The sequence below is a fragment of the Daucus carota genome, chromosome 4 (assembly GCF_001625215.2).
Source record: "Daucus carota subsp. sativus chromosome 4, DH1 v3.0, whole genome shotgun sequence".
NCBI lineage: Eukaryota > Viridiplantae > Streptophyta > Magnoliopsida > Apiales > Apiaceae > Daucus > Daucus carota.
The window spans coordinates 31,658,578-31,671,167 of NC_030384.2; the positions used below are offsets into that span (position 1 = coordinate 31,658,578).

General features: G+C 35.5%; 3 protein-coding genes across 4 annotated transcripts; 2 read left to right on the forward strand and 1 right to left on the reverse strand.

Annotated features, from left to right (window-relative positions):
• Window positions 1-1,150: 1,150 nt before the first annotated feature.
• LOC108216538 (LOB domain-containing protein 25) lies at window positions 1,151-3,393 on the forward strand. 2 transcript variants are annotated; one of them, XM_017389328.2, is made up of 2 exons: window positions 1,151-1,286; window positions 2,679-3,393. In XM_017389328.2, the coding sequence occupies exon 2, from the start codon at window positions 2,701-2,703 to the stop codon at window positions 3,211-3,213; it is 513 nt and encodes a 170-aa protein (XP_017244817.1). In that variant the 5' UTR covers window positions 1,151-1,286; window positions 2,679-2,700; the 3' UTR covers window positions 3,214-3,393. The 2 variants fall into 2 exon arrangements, with proteins under 2 accessions (XP_017244817.1, XP_017244816.1); XM_017389327.2 differs by having other exon boundaries at window positions 1,166-1,301.
• A 2,224-nt stretch (window positions 3,394-5,617) lies between these two features.
• Window positions 5,618-6,091, forward strand: LOC108216539 (oleosin 16.4 kDa). Its single transcript, XM_017389329.2, has one exon. It carries the CDS (start codon window positions 5,618-5,620, stop codon window positions 6,089-6,091), a length of 474 nt encoding a protein of 157 aa, XP_017244818.1.
• Window positions 6,092-6,595: 504 nt separating this feature from the next.
• On the reverse strand, window positions 6,596-11,961 carry LOC108216461 (protein ANTHESIS POMOTING FACTOR 1). The gene is made up of 10 exons (XM_017389226.2): window positions 11,728-11,961; window positions 11,461-11,561; window positions 10,490-10,599; window positions 10,342-10,408; window positions 10,056-10,155; window positions 8,908-9,024; window positions 8,685-8,822; window positions 8,439-8,520; window positions 7,700-7,749; window positions 6,596-7,135 (listed from the first exon to the last, which is right to left on the reverse strand). Exons 1-10 carry the CDS (start codon window positions 11,797-11,799, stop codon window positions 6,995-6,997), a joined length of 978 nt encoding a protein of 325 aa, XP_017244715.1. The 5' UTR covers window positions 11,800-11,961; the 3' UTR covers window positions 6,596-6,994.
• Window positions 11,962-12,590: the final 629 nt, after the last annotated feature.

Genomic DNA, 12,590 nt, shown 5'->3' on the forward strand with positions numbered 1-12,590 from the left:
GGATTGAATGAACAGTAAGAGTATGAAAACGCTGAAGGTCAAGCTCGTACGCATGATGATGAAGAAAGCGTTACTATTGTTTAGCAATCAAAAGCAAAAGAAACCCTATTTGTATAACTGCGCACCGCGTACCGCCTGCTTCATTTTTCATTATATAATTGGAGTAATATTATTGCCACTATATATTTAATTAATGAATCTTGTAACATTGAGTTGCGTATAGGGCCGTAAATGAACTGAACTTGTCGCTAAGCCGACTCGACTCGGTAAGAACTCGGCTCGTTAACGAGCTCGAGTTCGAATAACCAATAATGTTCGATAAGCTTAACGAGTCGAACCAAGCTTTTTAGTTGTTCGACTCGACACGACTCGTTAAGAACCCGGACTTGGTTTCGACTCGTTAAAAACTTGACTCGATAAAAAATATAAATTAAAAAAAAAGATTTTTAATTTTAAACTTTGGTTTTAGACCTTAGTTTTAGCTTTTTTATTTTCAATTTTGTAATGAACTTTTTTTATTTTTAAAATTGTGTACTAAATAGACAAAGTCAATTGTTGAAATTTGAAAAAAATAGAAATTTTATTGACCAGCTCGGTATCGACTCGGTTCGGCTCGACTCAGATCGGTTTGTTAAAAACTCGAACCCGACTCGATCGGTCTTTAACGAACTCGAGTTCAAACCGGAAAAAATCGATAAGCTTATCGAGTTTGGCTCGATTCGGTAAAAAAAACTCGAATCGGTTCGGTTCGGTTCGTTTACCGCCCTAGTTGCGTATTAAATTTAAACCATAATTTTATAGAAAACGAAGAATGTTAGCCGTGTTGGTGGTGTTCTCTGTATTGGTCTAAAATCTGATACATATACATATGCATCCCATCAGTACTTCAACAGTTCAACTTGATTTATTCTTAAAATTAGTATAGCTTCTCAAGCTTTAAAATGAAGGCATTCTGATCAGGGTGGGTCAAACCTGATTGGTCCTGACTCCTGCCACTGAACTGTGCCTTTTTCAATCCTTCCTCTGAATAGTAGTGCATTCATTAATGCTCTTTGCCTCCTTTCTCTTTCTACTTCACTGTAGGTGCAGCAGGGTTTCCCTTTTTCCTCTTGTCTCCTGCAATAATACGATCCGTTTTGCTGGAGCTCAATAGGGTTCTCTTTGACTGGATCTCTCCTATTGTACAATCCTATCGTTCTGTTTATATATAGACTTTGTGGAGAGGCTAGCTAAGACCATTTGTTTGCACACTTTGGGAAGTTGAAACAAAGCGCTTCAAGTATCAGGTAGCTATTAGCTAGGTACGATGTATCTACATTCTCTATCTACTTCACACACACACACAGATGTAGTACATATGATATATATTATGTCCTGTGATAGAAGAAATTTATTTGGATAATTAATTTAATTGATTTTACTAACCCTCTATCTCTCTCTCTTTATATATATATATGACGATTTTAACAAGGATCTGCATGTGTGTGTATATATATTCATAGGGTTAGGATCTTGTGAAGATGAGTATCATGTTTTCATACAATTATATAAAACCTTAATCGAAATTTTATACAAAAGCAAGTCACTGAGCTGCTCACTGCTCGGAGATGCATTTCTTTATTCTATATGTGAACTGTGACCTAATAGATTGTCTTGATCCATAAACTGATACACGGTACACCTACTATTGTTGCGGTTTTAGGTTTTTTGGATAAGCTTTACTCTATATATAATTTTTACAAAGTCTGTCGTTAAAACAGAGATTTTTGGAACTTAAATAATTAGTTTAGAACAATCTGTATGTGGTTTTTTATCATTGAAAGACACAATATATACCTATTTTTTTATGTGAATACAGGGGTCTTATTGTCTCTCCACCCTTTAAACACACATTCTAGGGTATCTATCTTTCCGATATAAAAAAGCGTGGAAAGCTTGTTGCCAGAAATCCATTGTCATGGACCATCTCTCATGTGACTCATGTATATATTATTGCATTATGATTTATGTATTTGTGTGTGTGTATATATTTGTAAATGGGTTTGTAGGATCTGCAGTTAGCTATGATTTTCATGATTAACTAATGTTTACATGTGTATACTAAGGTATCCCATTGACCTACCTTGTTATATATTAAGTTGAGAAACAAACTAATTGTTCTTTTGATTGTTCAACAACTGAGCAAAGTTTGTCACAAACGATCTGGTAAGTATAGTTAGTTCAGTGTTTGTACTTGTAATACAATGAAAATTCTATCAAATCAACAGAGTGGACTTACCTAATTAAACATCCTCCCCATACCCACCAGCAAACTAGAAACTTAGGTCGCTACATAATTCCCCGTCGGGATGGTCAGGCTCCGTTAATACTAGTTGTCATAATAAAAGGCCAAACCCCCATGTTTAATGCGAACATTTCATACATCTTAAATTGCTGGCTAGCTACGGTATGGTACTTGTAAAGCCTAAATTTGTGGTTATTAAGATTTAATCGTGTAATTAAGCTAACAAAGTACTGTAAAATATTTGCTTGTCGATTAGCTTGGGTCGTCTTGACATCCATAACATTTATCGTACTTTATAACATAGTTAATTAGCTTGGTTCTTCTTATCTTCTTGATGATCAATAACAGAAAATTGGATAGAAACTGATCCAAAACAAATTCCTTTTACTTGCAGGGAAAATAACTAGAAAAAAGAAATGGCATCACCCAGCTACACCAATTCTCCCTGCGCCGCCTGCAAATTCCTCCGAAGAAAATGCATATTAGGATGCATATTCGCTCCCTACTTCCCACCCGAGGAGCCACAAAAATTCGCATACGTGCACAAGATATTCGGGGCAAGCAATGTGAGCAAACTGCTCCTCGAAATCCTCCCTCATCAGAGAGAAGACGCTGTCAATTCCCTCGCTTACGAAGCCGATGCTCGGATCAAAGATCCGGTGTACGGCTGCGTGGGAGCAATCTCGGTGCTCCAACAACAGGTTATTCGCCTCCAGAAAGAATTGGATGCAACAAATGCGAGTCTCTTGCGATACACGAGCAATAATGACAATAGAATCACACTGCATTCTCATAGTGCAATATTGCCTTCGAGACAAGGAACCTTTTGTTTTGGTCACAATGATGCAGGGCTTTCTCTTCCGTGCAATTGTTCATATTCTTTGAATCAAGATTCGGGAGATGCCAATGAGGGTGAGAGAAACACTTGAAATGGCAGCAACGGATGAATAATATGTAAATCATACATGTATAAGCCGTTTAATATAAGTATTTCCGATAAGTAAAGAGAAAACATTGGGCGACAAGCATATATGTGCACACAGTCCACAGTCTGTACAACATTTGTAATTTTTTACAAATATAATAAAATATGTGAAAAAATTAATTAAGAGGTTTTTCGTATATATAACACTCAAGAGAGAAGTTATAATTGTTTAGATAACATGTATTTTTTAGTGTGCAAATATTTTCTAGTTAGATGCTCAATTTTTATTGATTCATATCGATCTTCTTAATAATTATACTGATCCGTATAAGAATCTTCACTGATAATTTTTTTAAAATCTAAATAAGAATAGTTGTTATTGCGTGTCTGTCGTCCTATAACCAAATGACTCGAACGCATTGCCCTATTAGTAGTGCATTGCTTTCGTATGTATATAAGCTGGCCAAGTAGAATTCTCCGTGTATCGGAAATGATGGTTAGGGTGTCTCAACAGATTGTCTTCCTTTTCACGATTAATGTTTAACGTTCGATATGTAAAGCTTGGTAATTGTGTCATTCGACAGTCACAAACACTCATTTATACTTTGGTAATTGTCATATACCAATTACTCCCTCCGTTTCAATTTACATGTCCACTTTCAAGAAATTTTTTTGTTTCAAATTACTTGTCCACTTCAACTTTCAATGCAAAATCATATTTCCAAAATCAATTCTACTCCACATATCTCTTATTTATATTTCCTAGATCAATCTCACTCCACATATTTTGATCATTTAATGCAATTAATTTATGAACAACCACTTTTCTTAAACTGTGTGATTTTTTTAAAGTGGACATCTAATTTGAAACGGAGGGAGTATTAAAAAATTAACCATCTTCTTAAAATCTTGTAAAAGAATATTAATGAGATAAAAATCTTGATAAAAAAAAATATAGTATAATCTTCCTGAATAAAGTAGCTCATATTTTATTAATTCAACAAATAAATACTTTAATTTACTACTATTCATATTATATCGTATTTCTCAAATGTTGATATCATTAGTGATTCTGTAAATTATTTACAGTCGGATTATACATAAACGAACTTGTAAATCTGTATGGACGAGCCTGAATAGGGCGATCAAAGGTGTTCATGACCCCAAATTTGTCACTATATATTGATACATGTATGTTATAATACTTGTATTTAAGTCTTCATATTTATATTTATATAAATATAACACTTGATCCCTACAGAATATTTTTGATCATTATTAAAATAAATGAAAGAACATAGAGTTTTATTATAAAATTTGTACTAGTTTTTTTGTGTATTTGCTAAATTGAATATATAAAGGTTTTGACCGGAAAAAAAATTGGCCCCTATAAACATTTGCTGACTTCGTCTCTGTCTGTATTGTCATTCTCTTAAGCCATGCAGAAAATTTTCAATCATATCATAAATTATATATAAAATCATGTTATGTTAAATCAATTATGTCATAATTAATTGGCTTTTAGTTAGAGTCTAATCAAATTTTAGATTATATTTATGGTGTAATTTATTAACACACGCAAATGGAGAAATCAATATAGTAATAGAAAAATAAAAATTATTGATTTACATAGTTAAATTCATCGATACACTGCTGCCACTACCCTCAAAGCTCTTTTTCCCAGCTTACTGATAACCAAAGCCACTAACCCCTCCCACAAAGCGCAAAAAAATATATATATATATGAAACCACCCACTAACTTGTATTATTAATCAAAATCTTTATTAATAATATAATCAATAAAAATATGATACGCAAGTTTAATAACACCCTGATCCTAACTTTCACGAAAATGATAAATTTTGATTGGTAGAATTAATACATGAGACTTTTATATTTATTATTCGTTCACTAATCAAAATTTATCATTCTCATCAAAATCAGTGACTATTATGCACACCATATGAAATATCTTAATGCAAGTCATATATTACTATACTACAAAACAACGACCAACTTTTTATATATTTGGTAAAGAATACATTGTAGTTGAGGCAGTTTCTTGTACGCTGGATTTATCCGGTGGTCATATTAATCTTGTGTGCAGAACAGTGATGAACAATACTCGGATAACAAACGATAAATCAGGCTAAAACAAGTTGCTAGCATTTTGATACAAAAACTAGCAAAAGGCACGCCTTCCCAGTATAAGAAGACACGAGGAAAGGTGTCAGCTAAAGTTATAAAACTTGTAACTCATGCAAGCCTTCAGCCTAATAAGCTGCCACGTTTCACGAACATGCGCTCATTTCTCTCTTTATAACTCCACCACACTCACCCTCTCTCACTCACATAATCACACTCTTCTCACCTTGATATCTTGCTAGTCTCCAAGTTTGATAAATCAATGGCTGACCGTCCAAGACACATCCAAATTCACTCACAAGCCACTCACCAAAATGGCCCAACAACTTCCCAAGTCCTGGCTATAATCACCCTCCTCCCTGTGGGAGCAACCCTTCTTGGCTTAGCCGGCATTACCTTCATAGGCACGGTTATCGGGCTAGCCGTCACCACCCCTGTTTTCATAATCTTTAGCCCTGTTATAGTCCCTGCAGTTCTGGCCATTGGGCTGGCTGTGGCCGGAGTGATGGCCTCCGGGGTTTTCGGGATCTCGGGGCTTTCGTCGCTCTCTTGGTTGTTAACTTTGTTCAGGCAGACCGCTGAGGCGATGCCTGAAACGGTGGACGCTGCGAAGAAGCGGGCGCTGGATGTTGCGAGCTATGCAGGTCAGAAGACGAAGGAAGCAGGGCAGACTATTCAGAACAAGGCTGCACGGAATGATGGAAAGGAAGGTGTTCCCAGAACCCTGGCTGAATAATGTAGGCAGTCTCTTAAAAGTTGCACTCACGATGGTCTTTTCGGGCTGATCGTTGTTATTGCGTCTGTTTTTCTATGTACTTGTTGCGCTAGTGTCAATGTAACTGCTGTTTTAATATATTGCATCTGTGTGCTACTTTACTTGCAACTCGCCTTTCAGGTTTCGTCAAACTCAAATGTGACATGTTTTAGTTGGGTAATGAATTTGAGATTTTCGAATTCGCTAAAACGGTGATTTTTGATTAGGCCTATGTTAATTAGCGTCTCAGAATTATGGGTATTACTACCGAAACTAGATGGTCGGCCTTCTCCCAGCGGGGCTGACGTCATCAGTTTTCGAAACTCTCCCGAGGCTCAGGAACTCGGTAGAGGTCTGACCTGGAAGGAAAAGCAACAAGTGATGGCCACCGAAGAACCAGGGTCCCTCCGGGCCATCATTCATGCAGCGGGGTCCTGCTGCTCATACAGCAGTTGACTTCTCTGTATGGTGTACAGAAGAACACAGTGAACAAAATAACACCAGAAGAGTTTACTCACAAAACCCTCTGAGGCACCTTTAAATTTACAGTTTTTCTAGTGTGTGCCCGTTTAACGGTTTTTCTAAGTTCGGTGGATTTTGATTGGCTTCTACTTCTTTATAATGGTGAACCCCCTGCAAATTCACCAACCACACCAATAAAAATCTGCCAAACTTATAGAATTTGGTTTCTTTATAATGGTGAACCCCCTGCAAATTCACCAACCACACCAATAAAAATCCGCCAAACTTATAGAATTTGGTGCTTAGCATGTGCCCATGAGCACACACTAGACAAACCCTTAAATTTAACAAGTCCAAGATATATGATAAATTAAGTGAACATGTGAACATGTGGTTTGGGTGTTGGAAACCCACAAACACACTTCAGTTTTGAGGTTTTCCGGATTTGGATTCATCAGGAATCCAGAAAGTGAGAACTGAAGAAGCAGCAGCAGCAAACATCACCCTTCTAGGTGCCCATTTCAAGCATGATACAACTCCAATTTTGCTGTCCCAGGATCCCACCTGTTTATGGACAATGCAAGAAGATAGTCAGCTGTTGGGTGTACAAGGATCAGTGTTCATCTAATGTTAAGAAACTACAGCATGATTCATGTGAATACTGAGTTTATATTGCAAGGGAGAGACTATGGCACATGACTTTAATTTATTAAGGATAGGTTTTCACCGAAAACTTCTCACTCATATTATCGATCAAGAGCATACTAATTTCAAATGTTCGCAAAATACTGATATTAGCTGAAGCTTGACATGCTTATGAGGAAAGAAATCAAATTGCTGAGATGATATAGGTGCTTAGATAATGCGTTAATATAAACTGTAATCAGACAAGATAATGAAGCCACACTTCCAGTCAATGAATGTTATGACACTAGTAACAACTCTTTCCTAACCCTCTTTAATATTTACCGAATGAAGTGTTTCACGATGTTGGCAAGTAGAGTTCAGAAGATGTAACTAAAAACTTTATTGGTGATATGCTGATATCTAAGTGCAGCGCACATCAAACTAAACTAACTGCTTAATTTGAAAGTTTCATCAGGAGCCAATTGAAAATTATAGCAATACCTTATTGCCGCTGTTTATGCCCCAAGCATGCATAGTTCCATCCCCTGAACCTTTAAAATGGAGATAAGAAAGAGTAAGATCATTTGTTGTCGATAAAATAAGAAGAATATATGCAATCTATATATGACAGTATAGAGTAACTTTCAAAGTGGCATCCTCAATTGCTTAAATTAAAAATTACAGTATACGCTCTTAGTGAAAGGAGGCTACCAAAAATAAGAACCCGATAGCTCAGTTGGAGGGTTTTGAACCTTTCACATAGTAGAATGATTAACACGAATGAAATCATAATGAGGTATTCAAATACAGGGATGAACGGAGAAATGTTTGCCAACAAAGCAAGCCTCAAAAGCAGATACCATATACTTTCCAATAACACAAATTAATTACAAACTACAGCTTCAAGATTAACTGAATCCATGATTTACAAAATAGATTAAGAAAAACAGAGAGATAATTGCTAACAGCAGTGAAAATTGTTAAAGCTGTCACTTCTTTTAATTGTACTGTCACTTCGATGCTTCTTGTATTTTTATCATGTTAGTGCTTGATTAATAGTGTCTCATCTTTTTGTATGTTATTCTGTGTCTGTGGTATTACAACTATAGCATTGTCAAAGCCTCAGGTATATGCAGAAAACAGCTACATCTTACCATCCAAATCTCTAGAGCAGGATTAACTGGATATGTGTTTGGTTTGGCTATAGTATGCATACTTCATGCAAGTAATAAATGTATACCTGATATCACATACTGGCCATCTGGGGTAAATGTTGCTTCTAATTCTGTATCTGGAGATGGATCCAAACTGAAAACGCCTCGCTGCACACATTGATATTTTAACAATAATTAGACCTGGTTCAATATCCACGGGCAATTAACACCCAAAACATAACACTATAACAGCCAATATTAAATACTTGTTAATGAGTTAATCCCTTGTTTCTATAATGGTAAACTTCCTTCGCGTTGATGATCAATATTACCTTTTCCCCTCCATACGCATCAAGAATATATGTATTATTCTTTCTGGTGGTCAAGAGCATCGATTTACCATCATTGCTAAATTTAATATCACAGACCTCAGCCATGTCTCCGCCAACTAAAAATGTCTCGAATGGGCCCTACAACTCAGAAATTGAATGGAACCCAAATCAATAAAGAATAAAAAAGGCTTTAAAACATTTAGCGTGTGTTCAAGCTAATAACCTTGTCATATGAACGAGAGTCAAACAATTTAATAGCACCCCCTTCCATTGCTACAGCAAACACAAGGCCTTGCTGATCATAGGCAACTGCGGGCCGACCTCTCATTCGCAAAAGTCCCTGTAAACTACATCAGTAAGCTGATATTTAAGCCATAGTAACTTGCTAAATTTCTGTGTCATTTTATTCTTTTGTTCTTATCTTCAGCTGCAATTTAAAGGTTTTCATGCACATGTCTAATATAAATTAGACGATGAACAGTATTAAGTGACAAGAGGTCCATCCCAAATGGCAAGGAAGAAAAAGAAGATGTTCAGTCTCAACCCTGTAGTAACATATACCCTTTACATTAACAATCCTTATCTTCATTAACATTCCCTAAGAATTATAACAGCATGTTATATGAGCTCTTGAAAGACTTTGCAATCAGAAAACATTTCTTAAGGAGTTTGAAGAGCAGGGAAAAAATCTAGGAGCAGCTTGTGACCGGAAGGATCTACAAATCAAGTGTGGAAAACTTGGTTTGTGTAGCTGTAAAAAGAAGAAAGTTATATTTTCTAATTACCGGAATAAAGGAGGAAAAGGTTTTTTCTCCAAAAAGAAGAAGTGGAAGTTTCTCAGAAAAAAGAAAGGTAACACCAATTCATCTAAGTGTTACGTATGCAGGAAGAAAGGATACTTTGCGAAAGAATATCCTAATAAAGAGAAGAGTTCCAGACTCTTAGAAAAGATGTCACAAATTAAAGATGTTGAAGATGATGATCTGGAGTCACTTTTCTCTCTTGATGAAGAACCAAGTGCAGATATAATTCTGGCACTCGGAACTGATCTCTAAATTCATATATTCAATTCATCCATGGTGAACAGGGGTGAAAATATCAAACACGAACCCGACCTAATTTGCAACCCGATTTACTCAGACAACCCGAAAGTGATCCGACACTAAAATTTCATTCCTTTGTACTCAAGTATTCAGTTTAATGCAATTTTAAGTAATTTTAGCTTCACCTAAACTGACCCATTTATAGACACGAACCCGACCTGGAACTCGAAATTGCCACACCATTGGTGTCATAATTCCTGTCCGAAAAAGACCCAAAACATGCATAGTAGATTTGATTTTATGTGATGAGAAACTATAAACAACCAACCTGACAGGCATTTACACGAAGATCCCATATTCTCACACTATGGTCAAGTGAACCAGACATAAAGCTGTCATTAATTGGAGATATACAAAGGGACACCACTCTACAAAGAAAAAAAAGTGTCAACGATTGGAATAAAATGGTCCCAACGTTTGATCGTTTCAACAGTAAAAGTATATATGGTTGCATATTGCGAATGTTGGTGCCACGACTATCTTGTTAAAGATTATTATTTACTACAAATGTGACATCGTATTTAATTAACATCTATGTTGGCTGAAGGACAAACCTCTCCTTGTGCCCTTTGAAGTAACGAAGGCAACGGTTGTCATACATAGACAGATACCGAAGGGATTCTGAAAATAAAAGTAAATTGTTTGTTATTGCTCTACAACTCATGAAATCTACTTTTGAAAACCTTGAAGTGAGATGCTTACCCCCAGTTGAATCCAAATTATATCTTGAAGAGCATATAACAGAACTAGGGTGGTGAGTAAAGCATATCCGATCAGCACCGTGTTTCTTGTGATATGTGGTTTTCAGCAACCTGAAATTCGCCCCAAGAATTGTTAAACGATCGTTAAAATAAGCTTGGTACAGCTAACATCATAATTCATAAGGCTCAAGAAAACCACTGTTTAAGGGAAAAGCTAGAGTGAATAACACCGGATAAAAGTTATCAGACTAGAGATTTCCTTCACTTATTGTACAGTAAGAAATAAATAACATATGAGCAAATCATATATAATAGCAATCACCATCCAATTAAGCCTTATAAAACAAAATTTTAATTCAAAAAACGGCATACACACCAAAATTCAATCTTTTGCAACATGACCATTACGACTACTGCATTATCTATTCTCTTACATAGTGCTATATGTTGAAGCTAAAAGCATGAAGCAAATAAAGTATGAGATTATTAAAAAAAACTCAATCCTCTTATACAAGCAGACTGTATCCATGTACTTCAACGAGAGTTGTCTGCAGTAAGCCATTAACCTCTCCGGATTTACTCCCAGCTAATCTCAGCTGCATTCTGACTTGCGAATATAGGGCCTGTTCGGGCAAGCTTTTCTTTTCAAATTTAAGGGCTTTTTTTTTAAAAAAAAAAACACATTTTAATAAATTTTTCAGATATAAATGTTTAGGAGGTGTTTTATACTCATTATTTAGCAAAAAAAATAAGAGCTTGTTTCAGAAAAAAGTACAGTTACTTTTCTCCAAAAATAAGCCCTTATTTCTGAAAAAATAAGGTTAGCCAAACCCCTACATAGTAGTTGGTACTCTTATTATGTGAAGAATATGGAATATAACAGTTGGTACTAGCAGATATAAATCAGAAGGAAGTCTGAGGATCGTAAAAATCCTAAATTGAATTATGTTCTAATTTTAATAAAACACTCACTTGGCATTTGCGATATCATACAAGCGCACCGAATCATCCTCACTAGCTGTAACCAGTAAATCTGCAGTGCGATGAAAATCAAGTGAAAAAATCTTCCCAGCCTGACAAAATTAAGTCGGAATAAGAAGCCGTATACCAAATTGACATAATAATTAAAGCAATGGAGAAACAGAGGGCAAAGAAATTAGCAAAATTTAAAGAAGATTTCACATATTTACATAGAAAAAAAGAAGAGCAGAGCAGATGGTTAGGGTTTAGGGGTTATACGAAATCGGAGAAGAGAGCTCCAATGGACATGTTGCGGACAGTGTCGTCACTCAGTTGATTCACTTCCACCATCTTCCGCGGCGTTTGGATTACAAAATGTGTATTCTGTTGTTCTGTAAGTGTATCTATCAAACTTCGATATTCAACACTTCATCTACCAAATACTTTCTTAATCAACTAGATTCTTCGCAACGCCAAAATAATCCACTATTTTATTTTACCCCACATCTTAATTAACTAAAATGGTTAACCGCACGCTAAGACCCAAATTTTATAACTTTGGTGACCGGTTTTTGATTGAGTCATGCTTCTTTATAACAGTGGACCCCCGCAAATTCATCAACCACATCAATCAAAATCTATCAAAATTATAGAATTTGATGTTTACCATGTACTCATGGCACACACTAGACAAACCCATTAACTAAAACCAGTTTTACTGGGCGTATCCGGGTCATTAACCAAATTTTAGTATTTTTGTTGACCGAAATACGAGAAAATGTTACAAAATATTATAATAAGCATCTATTTGAAGAAAACATTAATATATTTTTTTTATAAAATAGGTGTTAAGCATTCTTGGTCAATTCAGAATAAGTAACCGGTGAAATGATATTATGCTAAATTTTGTTGGAAATATGTTATGTATCATAAGATCGGATATAATATGCTATCCTGGATAATTATATTTTCTTATTCTTACATTCTTATCATATACGACTCTTTCGCTTACACACATCATTTTCAATTTAACGCCAACAATCATTAATATTATCATTTTATCATCAATTATTTTCTCGTAAAAAAATTACAGATATGATATATGAATATATCCTATTACTCATTCTCAAAATGGGGATAAT